The sequence below is a fragment of the Lissotriton vulgaris genome, chromosome 5 (assembly GCF_964263255.1).
Source record: "Lissotriton vulgaris chromosome 5, aLisVul1.2, whole genome shotgun sequence".
Classification (NCBI taxonomy): domain Eukaryota; kingdom Metazoa; phylum Chordata; class Amphibia; order Caudata; family Salamandridae; genus Lissotriton; species Lissotriton vulgaris.
Window position 1 is genome coordinate 161641021 of NC_141693.1, and position 18809 is coordinate 161659829.

Sequence of the window (18809 nt, forward strand, 5' to 3'; positions counted from 1 at the left end):
ATACTATTTTTTGCAGGTTGTGATGACTATCGTGATAACTTGGAATATGCAATAAAGAATGGTCAAATCGTAATATGTTTTGCAAATAAAGTAATTATGCACTAGTGTTGATCAGTAATCATGTCTTTTTATAAGTTGTAATTATTACTGTCTTTTAGTAATTTAGTGATTTAGTAATTTAGTTAGAATTGTCGTATTTATTTTGGTCGGGCGGTAAGGTCATGATCGGTGAGCAGTAATTGGAAGATCCCTATGGGTGGGCGTCACCCATTACGGATGGGAGCGCTCGAGGGAGGTGGCCATTGGCCCCTCAACGGGGAGGCGGTCCCTTCTAAGGATGGGCCGCCGAAAGGAAAGGAAAGGCGGTCAAGGCCCCTTCCTGGGTAGGAGGGGCTACAGCCCCCTCCTGGGGAATTTCCCGGGGCCTGGACATCTGCGACGGCAGATGTGGTAAGTTGTGTGGGGTTTGGGAGGGGGTCTACGCTACCTTCTAGATACCTCACACGAGTCCTCGGACGACCTTTAAATGGCGTCGAGTTTATTGGGGCCCCCGTCAAGTCAAGGGAAATTGGTAAATGCACTTGAGGTACACCTCTGTGCGGTCGCCCCTCACAAGTGGGGGGGATATGTCTGGTTTAGGGATCTTGACACCGGTTACGACCTTGCCGTTGGCCCTTAAACGTTAGGATGTACAATTTCAAGTTAAATGTTTTGTAGGATGTTAGTTCGGCTAGGAGAACCTTTGTATTAGAGAATATGTTAAGGTTAGCCAAACATCGCAATGTGGAAATGAAATTGTACATTAATATGAAACTGTTATTTTAATGTTTTATTTTTGTTTCATATTTTAATAAATACGGCCGGGAGGGTCACTCCCTCCCGTCTTCCAAAAGTTCAGAACCGTTTCCGGTATCCCATTCTTGGGGATTGTGTTGAGAGGGGGTGGCGGGTATCTCAGCCATAGAGCCTTGCTCCTGAAATACTTTTCTTAAGGTCCTGCAACTATTGGCTGGTTTCAGAGTACATTCCCCCTGCCTAACCAGAAACACTGGGGACTTAAAAGCTTGTTGCTAACTTTTTGCATGGAGAACTGTTGAGGTACAGAGACCAACCTGCCTGTTGATCTTCAAAAGGTACATTGCTAGTTATCCTAATGTTATCATAGGTCAAGCCACATACTCTGCTTGATGTTGGAATCTGTCGATGGCGCAGCCGGTTTGACTCCATCCTGCAGCTGCATAGATGCCCCCGCTGATGAGGACTTGGTCGGTGCCGAAAGCCTAAAGGGAATGAAAACTTCTCATTCTGGATCTTTTCCCACCTCATACATCAGTTCGGCAGAGTCTCAACACTGTAGTCCGTCAATGTTGAGCCCCTTCTTTCGGTGCCAGCCCACTGTCTGTTTTGTTAAAGGCTGTTGACACTGGGAGGTAGCTTTTCTATTGGGGCTAACCTGGTTCTTGTATATGACCCATATTCCAGCATGGTTAGCACATACAGATCTACCCTTTACCCGATATAGTGCAACCAGATAGCCATGGTTAGCTCTTAAGCTTTTCAGTGCTATTTTCATTGTTTTAAAATTTTTAAATCATATCTGAGGTGCCCCTTTTTGATGTAATTTTGTTCATTTAACTATTCTGTATTCTTTTAAATTGGAGTTGGAATTGAATTTTTATTGTTTTGTGTTTTCTACTTTTCAACTTTTTGGTACTTCTAGATGCTTTACACATTTTCTTTATTTAAGCCTTTCTGCTTTATGCCGTAGCAACCATGCATTGAGATCAGGTTAAAATTACTAAAACATTTACTGGGCCTAACAAGAATAGTGGCATTATTGCCTGTGGTGGACTACCATCCACCCCAACTAATAATCCACGTTCTTACAATGGTAAAATCTGATTTTTGATATCTAGATAGAAAATGTAGTTTTATAAAAAATGATCTTTAGGCTGATTGAGCCAGAACTGGCTTAAAACAAGTTCTACCACTAATCTCACTTTCAGAGCTCGAATACATAGCAATGGGTATTAGCTATCTGGCAGATGAAAGGAAGAGTTGGTAGAACACAGGGCAGTTCCGACACTACCTCTTTTGAATTAGAGAAGCCAGGGAAGGTTTCTCCTATTCATTCCCAGGACCCTACTACACAGTCAGCACAGTATTGGAGAGAATGAGTTCCGGCCTTGTCAGAAGAGAGAAGAGCACATCTAAATAGGGGAGTGGCTAACAAGCAGAAGGCAGACCTGCCTAGTGACTGAGGGATTCTGTCAAACTGCAACATTATCAAGTTGGTAAATTTTAAGTAAGGCTTTAAAGAAGCACAGCAAAAGGAAGTAGGAGGACTGCTAGAAAACAGTTAAGGTTTGGTAGCAGCATTTATCCAATCACTGGCTAGAACACAGGATAAATCTGACATGTTAGCCATCACCTCCTCAGAACATTTCTGGAGATGGGTAGACTTCTTGCTGGAAGAAAGATTGGCCCACATGCATCAAGCATTTTTGGAGTCGCAAACGGTGCGATTCCTTAAAATCGGCCGTTTGCGATTCCAAAAATGCTTTTCTGGATGCATCAAGCAATTTTAGAAATCGCAACATTTTTGCGATTTTTAAAATTGCGACTGCTTTTAAGAAATCGCAAATTTGCGATTTCTTAAAAGCAATGCATGATTACTTTTTAAATTGCGAATTCACAATTAGAGGGATAAATTTACTGAGTAGTTGAACCACTCTGTAAATTTGCAAAAAGTGTAAATAACGCCGAAAATGCATTTTTAAAACATTCATGTTACGGACACACATGTCCTTAGGACCTGTGTGTGTGCAACATGATGCGAAAAATACATTTCAGGGGTGCATGGGGGGGTCATTTAGACCCCTCTCTCCACCCTTGAAATGGATTGATGAATTGCGATTTCAAATTGCGAATTCGCAATTCCCATTCATTCCTATGGGCATTTTGGCCCATAGGAATGAATGGGAATTGCGAATTCGCAATGTGAAAATCGCATTTTTTTATGCGATTCGGTAAAAATAGCGATTTTTACCGAATTGCATAAAAAAGGAAAAAATAATCATGCATAGGCTTTTGCGATTTCTAAATTGCGAATCGCTATTTTTTTCGCAATTTAGAAATCGCAAAAGCCGATATTGATGCATGTGGGCCATAATGCCTAATGCTTGATACATATTCGAAGACAAGGACTCGCTCGACTCCTGACTCTTGCTGGCACCCAGGACCTTGAACTGCTCTCCAAGCATAACGTGGTTGACCTCCTGTTTACCTTCTTCATGTGTATGGGTCCAAAAAGGTAGAGCTGACCACAGAGGACTGGACAATGCAAGAGCCCTAAATGGATAGAGACTTGGTGACCAGAAACTTGTCCTGAGGACTGCAGGGCAAAGGGCTGCAGGACTGACTACAAGCCACATTCCCAGCATGTGAAGAGTAGGTTTGAATGTGAAATCTTTGATTGGGCTAACCCGAATGGTGTACTCAATCGCTGCTGAATCACAGTCAGTCTGAAATGGTGCCTTGTTCCCTGAGAACACTGAACTACTGTATTTCAATGGCATTTTACTTTTTCTAGGCACTTCTTGCTTTTAAACTTTGAATATTAAAATCTCCAGTTTCCTTTAACCTTATTTAATGACCTTGGTGCCTTTTTCATATTGTTTTTTTCTCTATTTGTCTAAATTAGTTTTAGGAACTTTATAGTGTTGTTTCCTTGACTTTAAAATTGTCTGTACTTTTGAACCTACCACTCACTTCTTTAGGGATTATCTGCTGCTTGTGCCACAGCTACCAAGAGTTGAGCAGAGATTCATTCAGAATTGTTTTTGGGTGTAGCCTGAGGTGATGTATTAAATTGGTTGAGGTATCTGATTCCCAAATTACTAGACTAATTACTGACATCTGTCTTTAAAGGTTGCATTGCGTCAGTAATACGGTTTCACTATTTTGATGTCTATCGACAAGGAAGAAGACCAAATGCCTGTCCCCCAAACCGTAATAAAGGCTGTGGCACAGGGGACCACAAACATGCAAACATTCGATAGATGACAATTGACCCTAATGCCTAACATAAATTCAGCATATGTCTAAAAAAAAATTGGGCTAAATGGCATCCAATGGAACTTGTAGTAAATGTCCTCTCTAATGATCTTTACTAGTTAGACTGTCCTATGTCATCTGTGACATAATAGAATTCCTGGGTGACTCTCTGACTCACTGTGTCTCTATCTACCTGACAGTGGCAGTTGGTCATCTCAGGCTGAGCTGCTAACAGCTAGCTCCTGGTGGGGTTCTACTTATCAACTCCTGTACTTTATATCTTGGAAGGAACTTACAATAAAGGAACCTATTTGTACAGTGGACTCTGCTACCTCCTTTACCACATTTTGGCGACGTTTTGAGCTGGCTTAACCTACGCGTGCAGTTAAGAATAAGGAATTAAACAACTACAAAGAAAGGAACCCAAGACATCAAGACTTGTGGAAAAATTCAAGTTGAATTTAAAAGGTAATGCCCAGCTAACCCCACCAGTGTCCTTTTCCACCTGGACAGCCTGCACCCTGGGTTTTCCTCTTTATTTTGATGTCTGCTATCGTCTGGTAAATTTTCTATGGGATCGACATACTTCTACCTGGGTGTGGGAATTGCCTACTCTGCCTTTGTCTGCCCTCTGTGTAGAAGTTGGCGTTTTCTGGACTGAACATCACTGTTGTGCCCTACACATTGTAAGAAGGCATCGGTCTAGTGATAGGCGTCACATCTGCTTCACTGGCTTGACAGCTTTTGTCTATGTCTACTCTGAACCAGTGTGTGTCTCCCATCATCCGGACAGTGTGGCGTATTTGGGAAATTTCTCCAGCTGTCCCGGATCTGCTTGAGGCTGCCCTGTGTGTCGAGTGAGGCCTGCAGCCTCGGTGAGCAGCCAGACATGTGGATAATTTTGTCTGCGTGGACTAATTGCCTCTGCGCCTTTAAGGAAAGCGTCTGATTTGGTTACAAGTGCGACATATCCTCAGGTCTATGGGGCAGAGACTGTTCGTTGCGCGGTGATTTATCGTGTGGTGAACACTCTTTCTTTCATTTTGCATTTGGTGCTAAGAAGGGGTCGCGTTAGACTTTGACAGTTAAACCGCCACATTTTCAACGAACCTCATGCTATGGCGCACTATTTTACCTTGTGAGGCTGGCATTCTTGCTTCTGTGACGTTTTTCTCTCTCTCATCATCCGACAGCACGTCTTCGCCGTGAGCCATCCGGCGCGGACGTGACAGTGTACTGCTATTTTGTTTGGAGTCTGCGCAGGTTTGTGCAGCGTGTACGAGTGCGTTTTGTTTTTCCATTTCTCGAAGACCAGCAGTACCTGTTCCATAATTGTTTCAGTCAAGCGGAGCATGCTTACAAGCAACAGTGTTTTTAAATCCTCTCAAGCCTACAGCTGTGCTTTCGGATCGTCTCAAGCCTTCACCAGTCCCGTGATGGTTTCAGTGAAAAGCGGAACTTGTGTAACTTACTTCTTCTGTGCATGGTCAGGAATTTTCACTTGTGTGACTTTGTTCAGCTTTTCCCTCGAGTCTTCTGCGCTTTCGAGGTCTGCCACTTTCATATGGAGCTGCTTGCAGGAACTCGGGTGAGAGATCGCTCACCGGAGCAAATGTTATTTATTTATTTATGGCAGCTAATTTACCATTGCACATTATTGAATATGGCCTTATTTTGTGGTGATGTGGTGTGATGTGTGGCAAACTTGTGTTGCTCTTCTATTTTGTGGTGATGTGGTGTGATGTGTGGCAAACTTGTGTTGCTCTTATTCTTACTCTATTTTCTGTGTTTGGTCATGTCCTGGTTGGATGTTGCTGGGTAGTGGGTAGTCAATTCTCACCCATATTTTTAAGGTTGGTTTCCTCAAGTGTAACGTAGGTGGTGTGTGTGTGGGTAGTCAATGCCCCTTTTGGGTTCTTTGTGTTTGCATCATTTGCTTGGTGGTAGTCCATGCCCCATTTTTGTTCCCAGGAATATGGTCCTGCGGTGTACCCTACATAGGGAAGGTTGTGTGTGTGAGTGGGTAGTCAATGCCCTTTTCTATTAATTTTCTGAGGTAGTGGTCTGTGCGTCCATGCCCCATTTTGGTTCCCAGGTATTGTCCTGCGGTGTACCCTACATAGGGGAGTTTGTGCGTTTGAGTGGGTAGTCAATGCCCATTTCTTTTAGTTTTCTGTGGTAGTAGTCTGTGTGGGTAGTCCATGCCCCATTTTTGTTCCCAGGTATTGTCCTGTGGTGTACCCTACATAGGGGAGGTTGTGTCTGTGGGTAGTCAAAGTCCATTTCTTTTAGCTTTTTGTGGTAGTGGTGTGTGCGTGTAGCCCATGCCCCATTTTGGTTCCCAGGTATTGTCCTGTGGTGTACCCTACACAGGGGAGTTTGTGTGTTTGTGGGTAGTCCATGCCCCATGCAGTGGTGTTTGCGGGTAGTCCATGCCCCATGTAGCCTTATTTTTGTTCCCAGGTTTATTTTTCCTGTGGTGTACCCTATTTAGGGGAGGTTGTATTTCTTCTTAATCTCAGAGTTGCTACTCTGTGCTGTTCCCTACTTTAGGTGGAGACTGTTTGTGCACTATGTTCTGGTCTGAGTCCACCTTCATGCAACTCGTGGCCAGGGTTTCTTGTTGGTATGACTTTGTGCTGTGAGTTATCATATCTTTTGTGTCAGCACGTCTTTATCAGGGGGGGCTCTAGTCCTTTGCAAAGTCTGTTTTCTTTGATGATTTAAGGGGTTTGCTCTCTTTTTGTCTTGAGTGAATTTTTACCCCTATGTGTCTCTAGAGTCACCGTCTACACTCATTTTTGTTCCAGGGTGTGCCCATGTGTGTGGGGAGATTATGAGTGTGACCACTTTGCTTAGCTGCTCTGGTTTGTTAAGGGAGTGGGAAGAGGCATATGGTTTTACAATTTGGTTTTCTTTGTTCACATTTCTGCTAATGATACTTCATGCTATGAACATCTCGTTTGGTTCATTCTTGTTCTTTCTGCTGATGTTGCATTTGGGGTATTTTGCCAATTGTGTTCTCTGTTCTGTTCCTATTCCATAAGGGAAGAGGATGTGTAGTAAATGTCCTCTCTAATGCTCTTTACTAGTTAGACTGTCCTATGTCATCTGTGACATAATAGAATGCCTGGGTGACTCTCTGGCTCACTATGTCTCTATCTACCTGACTGTGGCAGTTGGTCATCTCAGGCTGAGCTGCTAACAGCTAGCTCCTGGTGGGGTTCTACTTATCAACTCCTGTACTTTATATCTTGGAAGGAACTTACAATAAAGGAACCTATTTGTACAGTGGACTTTGCTACCTCCTTTACCACAGAACTCATCACCAATACGCACAATACGCACAATACGCACGTCTCCATATGCTGGGCAGTGGGCCAGTATGTAGACCTGGCATTAACTTAAAAACAAAGGGACATATTTATGATAGAGTTGTGGTGAACTTCAGCTACAGAACGGGGTGCAAATTCGACACAACTCATAAGTTTGATTTATCAAGCCATGCAAGGCCAATTGCGTTGCTTAATAAATCGCTAGCAATGCAACGCATCGCAAATCGCTGCGTTGTCTTACTCTGCCCGAGAGGCATTCCATGGGTGGAGAGTGGGTTTCCCACTCATTCACCCATGGATTTTGGCACGTTCCTAGATTTACTATCAGTGGTAGAACTGAGAATGCGTCAAATTGCCTAGCCTCCCCAGGTGATATGTAACAAGGAGAAATCTCTTTATTTCTCCTCACTACTTCCTCTTTCTATATGTGCTGAATTCTGCAGGACACATAGAAAGAGGAAAATGCCTCAGGAGATTGTTTTTGTGAGGGGAGGTGTGCCTTCCTGCACAAAAACAATAGTGCTTACAATGCAGGGACCCTTTTATCATGGTGCAAAAGTGTCTGGATTGGTGCTAGGCAGCACATTGTGCACCAGCACTCGGAAATGACAGGAATGTGCGCATACTGTTAAATATGGTGCATCCCAGCTCTTTCCCTTCATGCAGCACATGGCAGCGCAGTAAGGTTACTTGCTGCACTGCATGATTATTTTGTAAGTATACCAGTAGCATTATACTCCCACAGCCCACTTAGTAAGACATTGCAACCAGACTAAGGACAGGGCAAGAACGCAACACCCTTAACACATTATCCCAAGCTGAATCAGATTCTGGTCTGCGATGGCAATCCTGAAACCACGTGTAGTGATTGTATACTGTTGAAAGCACTACAAGGCCATAACAATGATACAATATGCACTGTGAGAATGCTGATGAAATAACATACTTTCCATTTTGATGTCTCAAAGCAAATTACATAACACATCAATACAGCTTCTTAATTTTTTCAGATAATGTGGTTATCACAATAGCTGAGTTTCAAAACGCCAATGGTGATGCGTTCAGCTGCTAATGACAGCCATGATCTGCATGAGCTGTGTGAATAGCATGGCCCAGGTGCATGATTGGCATCCAGAAGAGGAAAAGAACAATGTCTGCTAATGGCATCTTATTGTAATTACTATTCAGTTCTTGAGCAGATGCAGCATGCTTGGGAGAGGAAGACTGCTAATTCTACTTTGCGCAAATGCACATAAGAAGAGAACGATAGTGGATACATGAGCATGGAGAATTCAGAATGCACATGTACATTCCCTATAGGCCAACATCTTTACTAGTCCCTTTCTGCTTGCTTTAGACTCAACCGACTGCTGTGAAATGTGCTTATGGACTCAATTTTCCATCAAAAGAAAAGAATGATGTTCTTTAAATGCCATATAATAGAACTAGGGGCCATTGGCTTGATAATATGCCCTTGTAAATTCCCATAGAAGCACAGGTTAACACCAGAACCTGAGCTTCTATGGGAATTTATAAGGGCATATTATCAAGCCCATTATCGGCGCTTTAGCGGCAGTTTCCTGCCGATAAAAGCGGCGATATTGTATCGCCCTTTCTTGATAATATGGCCCCCGGTTTTTAAAGGGCATTCTATTTCACATGGAAGAGCCAGGGTCGCCATAAGGACAGAGAGCCTACGGGGCCTTATGTCAAAGGCCTCCTTCTTTCCAGTTCCTTGTGCTCTTTCAGCAAAGCTATATAAACAGTTAAAACTAGAGCGCAGTCTGCCATCTTCATTAGAAACTAAGTGAACCTACCTGAATATACTAATAGATGGCAATAGATGCTATCTTTTCTGTTTCACTGGAGCACATTCACCACTTTAATGTTTAAAAGTGGGTGTTGTTTTGTTGTGATATGACCACTTCTTATAGTTCCTGGAGTGCCTCTGTTACAGCAGCTTGAAATAGTGAATTGCAGGCTGGAGAGTCACTGCAAAGTACTTCTATCAAATAAGAAGATTACTTGGTGTGGAATGAATTTTCTGTTCTAACTGCTGAGTTGGCAGAATTTTGACAACACCGCATTACTATTGTAACACGGATATCCGTCCAAATTCGGCCACTCACCTTGTGATGGAATTGTTTTCTCACCCGAGGTTCAAGAATGGTTAGTTGGCAAGTGCGAGTGAGATTTGGATCCCCTAGTGTGATTTAAAGTCGCTAAGAGGACATCTGGCGAGATTTCGGTAACGCTGGTGGTCTCAAGGGTAATAGTGCAGTCAAGGCCCTAACATTTCTGAATTTACAATAAAACAAGTACGATTTGTTTCACTTACCAATTTATCATCCCTTTCCTGGTTAAGCTCCATTTCCATGCTAGGTTCTTCTTTCTTCCTGCGATGGAACTTTGAATATTATATTAGGAATCAAGGAGCAAATTTAACATTTCAAATGTAAGCGTATCAACAATTTAAGTGCAGTCAGTAATGAAAGTTGGGATACCTTTTAAAAACATTTATTCTCATTAAGAAATTAGTAAAGTTCTTTTATTTGTGTTAAATCAAATACGTTTATAGAAATCTCATCAAAAGAATGGTCAGAATAAAGCATCAAATATAGTATTAAGTGCATTCCATGAAGGAATAATTCCCTATTCCAAAGTTCAGGATCAGAAGTTTAGATTTGTTGAACCCATGAAGTATTCAGATTCAAATAGAAAAGAGTGAGATCAGAAGAATATAAAGCTTAATTTTTCTTTCCCTTCTCTTGTGTAAGTAATATCTACAGCCCTTGAATAAAGCAAACATGCACAGCAAACAAAGCCTTATTATTAGTACTAGCATAATTATAGCCTTCAAAATACCTCCTCCTGCTACTGTAATCCAATTTCCATATTCCTATCCCAAACTTTTCTATGATTCTAGGGGGATTATTTCGAAGCTCTGTGCACCATTTGGAACGTCATTTTTGGTGATGTTCTAGTGGCGCACAGGGCTTAGCCATATCTACAAAGACACATAAAGACACCCTGCATGGATTTCAATGTACTTGTAAATATGGAGTAAGGCAAAGCTGTTCATGTCGTTACCTAACCTACTTTGCCTCATAGATGCGTTCCATGGGTGTTTAAGTGGGTGTTCCCATGCAGCACCCATGGACTTTTATGCTGTCCCAGATTTAAATTAGCTCGTAAACCTGCGGCAGTGCCAAACCCTTGTGCCACCCTAGAGCAGGCAAAACGAGGGGAGATGTTTACATTTCTCCTTGCTTTTTCCTCTTTCCTTGTGTGCTGTATTTTGCAGCTCACATGGAATGAGGAAAATGCCACCATGGTGCAAGGGTGTATTCCCGCTTGGCTGCAAATTGTGTACTTATGCAGACAGAAAGGACAAGAATGATATGTATCTTGTGAGTATGGTGCATTCCTGCCCTTTCAAATTGGCAATTGGAAGTGCAGCAAAATGACTTGTGGTGCTGCCCTATGCCAATTCTTTGCCAATGTGCCCCCAGGTGTTTCCAAATCTTCTAATTCAGGTTTCAAATAAGAAATATTCTTTGAATATTCTTATGCTTCTTAATCTCATCAGGAATGTATGAGCAAGAATGGGCTAATTTTAGCATCTTGCAGACTCCACCTTTTTGTATGAGTAAAATGTCTAATGCTAAAAGATCCTGCAAAACCATTGGTCATATGGCAATAAGCTCAGTGTTTACTACTAGCAAAGCCACCAGAAGTATAAGTTACCAGCTTGTCAACAGCAGTTGACAGTTTTCTAATATTTTTATCCTTTAGTATGACTCCTGCAAATGGAATGTTTGCTTCAAATATATCTCTCACTAACTGAACTCTAGTCTCTATACTACATGTGTGTCTGTGTGCTGGTTTTTATTGTTAATGCATCTATGCTATCCACATGATTCATTTTAGAAACTAGCACACCTAAATAGCTGAAACCCTCCCAGTCAGCAGGCAGCAGAAAATAGGAACTCTGTCCACAAACAGAACAAACTCCTAGAATTGCAGATTCTTTTCCCTCTAAGATTTGCCATGTCCCTCCCATTAATTCACATGGATGTTCACAACTACTAATAACGACATGTCTGGTCTGTTTGGGTGTCCTTTTTCTGTAAATGCAGACATTCTCTTTGTGTTCACTGTCTAATCTTAATTTTGGATACACCATTTTCTTTCTGAATTCATCTTCCACATTCTTCCATACATTTTCAGAATAGCACTATGTTTTTCTTTACTGCATGTCATGTTAGTGTTTCTTCTAAAGACACAATAAAAAGTTTCTCTAGTGGTCGCATCAAAAAGGTTAAAGTGTTCTGAGAAGCCTTACCACTATTTATAGGTCTATGTGGAATAAAGTAATACCAAGCTGTGTCAATTTATTTTCTTTTTGAGTGTAAATTGAATTCATGCTTTCTATCAAAGGCATTCTAGAAAATATTAAATCATAGCTTGAATAGAAGTATTCAAAGTGTTCTCATCTGTATACAAATGTAAGCCATATACTACATGTAATTCCATAAGATAATGGAACCCTGCTCGCAGGCAGGTCGCTCCCCATTCCACCACACGGCCGCCAGCTGCTTCGTACCTGCTCCCTGCCGCCCGCGTGTTTTCCAGCCCTTTCCTGCTCCTTCCCGCCGCTGCGTCCCTGCGGCCCCGCCCCCTGCTCCCCATTGGCCACCCCGCTCCCGTCTCCCAGCTGCTCCTCCCTCCCTCTCCCCCTCTTAAGGAGGCCACGCAGTGGCGTAGGAGCGACCTCTGACCCTGCTCGCAGGCAGGTCGCTCCCCACACCACAACACGGCCGCCAGCTGCCTTGTACCTGCTCCCTGCCGCCCGACTGTTTCCCCGCAGTTTCCCGCTCCTTCCCGCTGCTGCGTCCCTGCGGCCTTGCCCCCCTGCTCCCCATTGGCCACCCCACTCCCGCCTCCCAGCTGCTCCTCCCTTCCTATCCCCCTACTATGGAGGCTGCGCAGCGGCCGCACGGCGGCCCGCCACTGGCGCGCGCAGCGGCCACGCCGCTGGCACGCCAAAGGCAAGCCCGTCTGCACCCATCCGCGCCTGGACCGCACCCAGTGCCAGAACCCTTGGACCCTACGAGCGCCACGATACCAGAATCTGCTACGACACCAGCACCTTCTACGCACTCAACGCTGGCCGAAACCACACCTGCTTTCAAGCCGCCCTGAAATGGACTCACGGACCTTTCTCCTGCCACACCTGCAGCTTCACCTGCGAAGGAGCCACCAAACCTCAAAGGACTGGACCCAACCACCTCCGCTGCATACTCCTCAACAGCCACTCTGCACGCAAACACGCCATCAAGCTCTGGGATCTGCTCGACACCTCCGCCTCAGACGTGGCCTTCCTGACCGAGACCTGGTGGAACGACTCCTCAGCGCCCGACATCACCATAGCCATCCCGGACGGCTACAAGATCACCCGCAGGGATCGCGCCAACGGAATCGGAGGAGGAATTGCCATCGTCCACAAGTCCACCCTCAAGGTCGCCCGAGCTCAATTCAGCGACTCCATCACCGACCTCGCCAGCACCCACACAATCGCCTCCATGGACTACATCCTCCTCGGGGACCTGAATTTCCACCTCGAGAACAACAACGACGCCAACTCCACCACCCTGATCGACAACCTTAGTCTCAGACAACTCGTCACCGCACCCACCCACGCCACTGGCCACACGCTGGACCCCGTCTTCTCCACAGGCACCCACGTCACCTTCGACCACACCACCGAACTCCACTGGACTGACCACCGCTGCATCCATCAATAAACCAACCACGCACCACCGCACCCAACAGCTACCTCGCCGCTGCTGGAGCAAAGTCACTGAAGACCAGCTGATCACCACCTTCGGCCAAAACCCAAACACCGACACCACCAACCCAGACACCGCAGCCCGCAACCTCAGACAGTGGATCAATGACTGCGCCAACCACGCCAGCAAGAGAGCCACCTGGTTCACCGACAAGCTGCAGACCTCCAAACGTGCATGCAGGAAACTGGAGAAGATATGGCTCCACAAACGCACTCCGGAAAACCACGCTGCCCACAAGGACGCCACCCGCAGACATCACCACCTCAACAGATTAGCCAAGAAATCCTCCTTCAAAGACCGCCTGGATAACAATGCACATGACAGCAAAGAGCTTTTCAGCATCGTAAAGGAACTCTCCATCCTGAGCGCCAACGCCAACAACATACCGCCCTCACAAGAACTGTGCAACTCACTGGCCATCTTCTTCCACCGCAAGATCGCTGACATCCATGACAGCTTCAGCACCATGACCGCCCCGACTACGCCAGACCCCACCTTCCCTGTGAACACCTCCAGCGCCAACCGCCTGACCTCCTGGTTCAACGATGACGAGAAACGCAAGATCATGAACTCCATCCATTCAGCATCTCCGTCAGACCCGTGCCCACACCACGTATTCAACAAAGCAGACTCTGCCATCGCACCCCATCCACGGAAGGTCATCAACATCTCCTTCGAAACAGCGACATTCCCCTGAAAGCAGGAAACCCGTCGAAATCAACGCCCTCCTCAAGAAGCCCAAGGCGGACCCCAAGGACCTCAAGAACTTCCGGCCCATCTTCCTGCTCCCGTTCCCGGCAAAAGGCATCGAGAAAATCATAAACATGCAATTGGCCCGTCACCTGGAAGACAAAAACATCTTGGACCCGTCCCAGTCCGGGTTCATGCGAAACCACAGCACTGATACCCTCTAAAGTCACAATAAAAACCTTCTCTAGTGGTTGCATCAAACAGGTTAACTTGTTCTGGTAACCCTCAAATAGGTCTATGTGACATTAAGTAATACCAAGCTGTGTCCATTTCATAGTGTAAATTAAATTAATGCTTTTTATCAAAGGCACTCTAGAAAGTATTAAATCATAGTTAGAATAGAAGTATACAAAGTGCTCTCATCTGTATACAACATTAAGCAATATTCTACATGTTTTCCATAAGATAACAGCATGTGATAATATAGGACTTCTGATGATGGTAAATGAGCGCAGGCCTAACAGTCCTTTGTTCCCATGGCATGTGAGTATTCCTGTATTAGTCTAGAGTGAATGTTTGTTGGGTAATCTATTGAAGAAAAGAAATTACGCTTTCAATTGCTCTTTATCATTTGGATATATATTTTGTATTTCAGAAATCTTTCTCAGTGTTAGATAAATCCTGCTAGCATTATGATAATCATAATTACAGTTATTATGAAGATTGAACACATAATATATTTACACTTATTTCTAAGGCAACACATGATTTCTCTGGAAGCAAATTAAATGTAGGCAAGTTAAAATTCATTACAGACTTTGTAAATAACTTGTAGGTGGTTAGTTTTCTTCAAAGCGATCTTCTTTTAGACAATACCTAACACTACTCCATGTTCTTCTATCAATGTTATCCTTACCTTTCTACTGCAGACTTGGGCCTAGGTTGGGCTTCTGTAAAATAATAAAAAAAATAGGAATCAATCAGTGCCAGTCTCTTTTTTTCATGTCATTGTCTTTTAAACTTTTCAAAATCTTTTCTTTATTTTTTATAAATGCACAGTTCTTTTTTGACAAATATCTTTATCCAGGTATGCTTATTGTGATGGTGTCATGGAGGTTCAAATAGTTCAGATCTCACACCATACAGTTTATCTATGGTGGCATTCAGTGCTCTGTCCAAATAGTAGGACCATTCAGGTGCTGAATACCTCGACAAGTTACTCTTTTTGATCTTCTCATCTTTTTGTTGATTTTCTCCTTTATCACTTTCATTACTTGTTTCACTTTCTTCTGGTATAGCCAATGGAATCCGATCAATTGACAGGCTTTGTTTCATCCTTGGTTACAAATCTGAGCCCATTCAACTTCATGTGTGACTCTTCGCAGTTCATTGCTTGTTCCTTCAACTGGTTCTTCTTGCTGTACTGATGCTGTTTACGTCATGTTTACAAATTGAGACTTCAATACCACCTGGTGTAACAACAGGTACTTTAATTGGTGCAGTTGGCTGCAGTTCTTCACCCCTTTCTTCATCCTGCTGCTGGTGTGATCCCTGTACCCCTGTCCCACTGCACCCCACGGTCTCACAGCTTGTGGTGGTGCAGTCACTAGTGTTCTGGGTTCAGGACAAAATAGCACAATTTCTTCTTCTGGATTTTTCACTTTCTTAGTGTGCGAGGCATGCTCTCAATTTGGAACTCTGCCACACTTTACAGCAGTATTTGTCTCTATAATGACCTGGAAGGGGCCTTTCCACCTTGGCTCCAACCAGCGGTGGCTGGTGACTTTTCAAAGCGTTTGGGCGTAAAAGTTGGGAAGAGGGTTACATCACAACCAAGCGAATCAAGCAAGTCCGAACAACAAAAGAGGATTTGGGGGTGGTTTTCTCAGTGAAAATGTGTAAGAAAGAATGCCATTTTCATACAAAACTATTTACTATCAACTATACCTGGAGTTGAAGATTTTAAAAAGTTCTAGCTCCTGCCTCCTTGATTGATCTACTTGAGTGACAACTGCACCTTTTATAATTTGTGCGAGCTCGCATTTCATTCCATGAGAAGCATCACAAAAGCATTCATTAGGCACAGTTAAGGTTCACATGATCTGTGGAGATATGCAGGGAATAGATGTGATAGGCAAAATGCGAAGCATCGGTTAGTGGCGCTCTACAATGCAGTGAGGTTGGCCTTCCGATGCATGTCCCTTCAGTATAACAGGAACTTAAGGTGCTGTCGCCATCTGTTTATCAGACTCCTGGGCATGTGAGGCACTTCCAGTGCATCTGAGCATGTTATGGACAATGGTGTGTGCGCTGCACACATCTGGGGTAACTGCTAAATACTCACAGATCAACTGGAGCTCCAAAACACTAATACAAACTTTAAAATGTTCAACTGTCTCAGAATTTAGACATGTTTGTGCAAATGCTGTGGTTTTCCTGTTTGTTAGACTCTGTTGGCGAGGGGGGGGACAGTCTACATAAAGCTAATGCAGCATCGCTTTTAGGAATTTTCACCTTCCTATCACAAACATAATATTCTTTCTATTATATCTGTTGCATGAGGATGGCCAGACGCACTTCTTTCTACAATAGAAATATTAGAAAGACTAATATGTCTTTAGCATAAATGTTCCACAACAGATATAAAACACACATCAATTTCATTTATAGCAGAACAAAAAGAGGACACTTGTCAGTCGCCTGGGTACTGTTATCACCGGATCACTGACATAATATCGAATTCACAAATATAGAATTACCAAAATATCGAAGAAAAAATATATATGAATTCCTATCTACAATCAGGTAAGTACAAAAATGTTGAATCAAAAATATAGTTTTAAAAAATATAGTTAGTCAAAATATCGAATTTTTTTAAACGTCTTAAAAGTAATTTAAATTTAATGAAATAATAAATATAACCTTTACTATTACCAAGCGTTGGATAGCATAGGGGTAAAAATTACTATTCCCACTCCAGAGAGTGCAACAGTAGGGAAAGCATTGGATAGCGTGGGGGTAAAAATTACTATTCGATATTAAATTACTTACCTTCAATTCGATATTTTTCACCACTATATTCTGTCCATTCGATATTTTGTCCATTCTATATTTTGCCTTCGATATTTTGTCTTGTTACCGTTATCACCAAAGCCATACATGAAAACTGTTATATCTGATAATCTTTTTCTTTCACGCCTCTGGTGGAAATATGACCACAAGAGTTATCAGTTCTTGCTAACATAATACTCTTATTATGTTTTTCAGCACAGGCAGCACCGAAGCAGATGGCAGGTTTAATTGAAATAGCTGCAAATAATTTGAAAAATGCAGTTGCATTTGAAAGGGTGTCATCATGACAAGTGTTATAGAAGTGATTACTCTGAGAAGAGTTGTGAAGACAATTATTGATATCCATCAGTTGTGAAGGAATAGGAACCATTTAAGCGTCCAAGGTATGGCCTTCTTCCATGGCTTCAAGAGGGATTTTTACTGCATTATTTTGCTAAAATTGAGTTTCACTGGACACTGCTGTGAGCTATTTTAAAAGGACCCTCTTTCTGTACTGGGCATTAAAAAGTGCAGCATTCTGCACAATAGTCACTTGTTGTCCTCATTGAGTTGTAATCATAGGTGTGTAATTCTTTCCATTTACCTGCAACTTGCCATTTTGCTTCACATTTCTGTAACTAACACTTTCCTCGTGAAGTCAGGCTGCACCTACTTGTCACTTTTAGCTAATATATTTCCTTTTCTCAGTTACACTCATTAGGATTTCCATCACTATATTAGATGTATCAATGATCTCTTGAAGGAGTCTTTTTTCTTGTCCTGCCATACTGGCAGTGCAGTTAATATTCTAACTATTTAGACTACTCTAAACTTTATGAGCCTGTGGTATGATTGAGGAAGAATTTAAAGTCCTTTTCTCTTGTGCTAGTTTTAGATTTCTAACTTGAAATCTGGTTTTATCATTAAAGACCATTTTAAACTACAATTCAGTTGAGTATAAACAGGATATCTCTATCTACTCCCAATTTAGGGTTAGCATTTATTAAATATAATAAATTAACCCAGTGTTAGTCAATGGGAAAGATAAGTCCTATAACAGTGAATTACGACTTTAGGGGGTTTTCACTGCCAGCACATGTAAAACTAAGTATACATGCCCTAACTTTTAAATACAATATACGGTGCTAGGGCAGGGTGCATTGTATTTAAAAGTTAGGACATGTGTACTTATGTTTTGCAGCATTTAGGGCCTACCTCAAGGGTGACATATAAGTATTAAAAAGGAATGTGGAGGTCTAGAAAAAGGTTTCTTTTGCAAGGTCAAAATTGAAGTTGAAAACTGCTCTTCATGCTGCAGTGACAGAGTCAGACCTGAGACATGTTTTAAAGTACTACTTTAGTGTTTGGGACATTGAGTGCTGCAGGCCCACTAGTAGAATTTAATTTACAGGACCTGGGTATATGTAGTACTGTTTTACCAGAGACTAAAAAGTAAATTAAATGTCCCAATTAGATATACGCTACTTTTACTATGTTTAAAGAAGAGATCACAAGCACTGTAGCACTGGTTAGCAGTGGTAAAGAGAACAGATACCTAAAGCTGAGGAAGGGTGAAGGAATAATAATGATGTCATGGTCTAGCAATTTGCACAGGTCACATTTCTTAAAGTGCTTGTTTAAATGTTGTGTACAAGAATTTCCTTTCATTTGCTCTTCAGAAAATCATTGAAATGGAGACGCGCGAGCGCGTCAACCAAGATGACCGCCGCCACCGAAGCTCCGTGATTACTACGGCCCGAATTTCCCTGTAAGGACGAATTTTGTGTCAAGAAGTCGGCAAAAATAGCAGCTCTTGCCTCTACTT

General features: G+C 42.9%; 1 protein-coding gene across 1 annotated transcript in view; it reads left to right on the forward strand.

Moving 5' to 3' along the window:
- LOC147710405 (uncharacterized) overlaps window positions 1–15360 on the forward strand; it is a 97250-nt gene extending 81890 nt beyond the window's left edge. Inside the window, exon 5 of the mRNA XM_086919354.1 lies at window positions 15232–15360. Coding sequence (XP_086775480.1) covers window positions 15232–15360 — 129 coding nt within the window. The remainder of the gene's footprint in view (window positions 1–15231) is intronic.
- Window positions 15361–18809: the final 3449 nt, after the last annotated feature.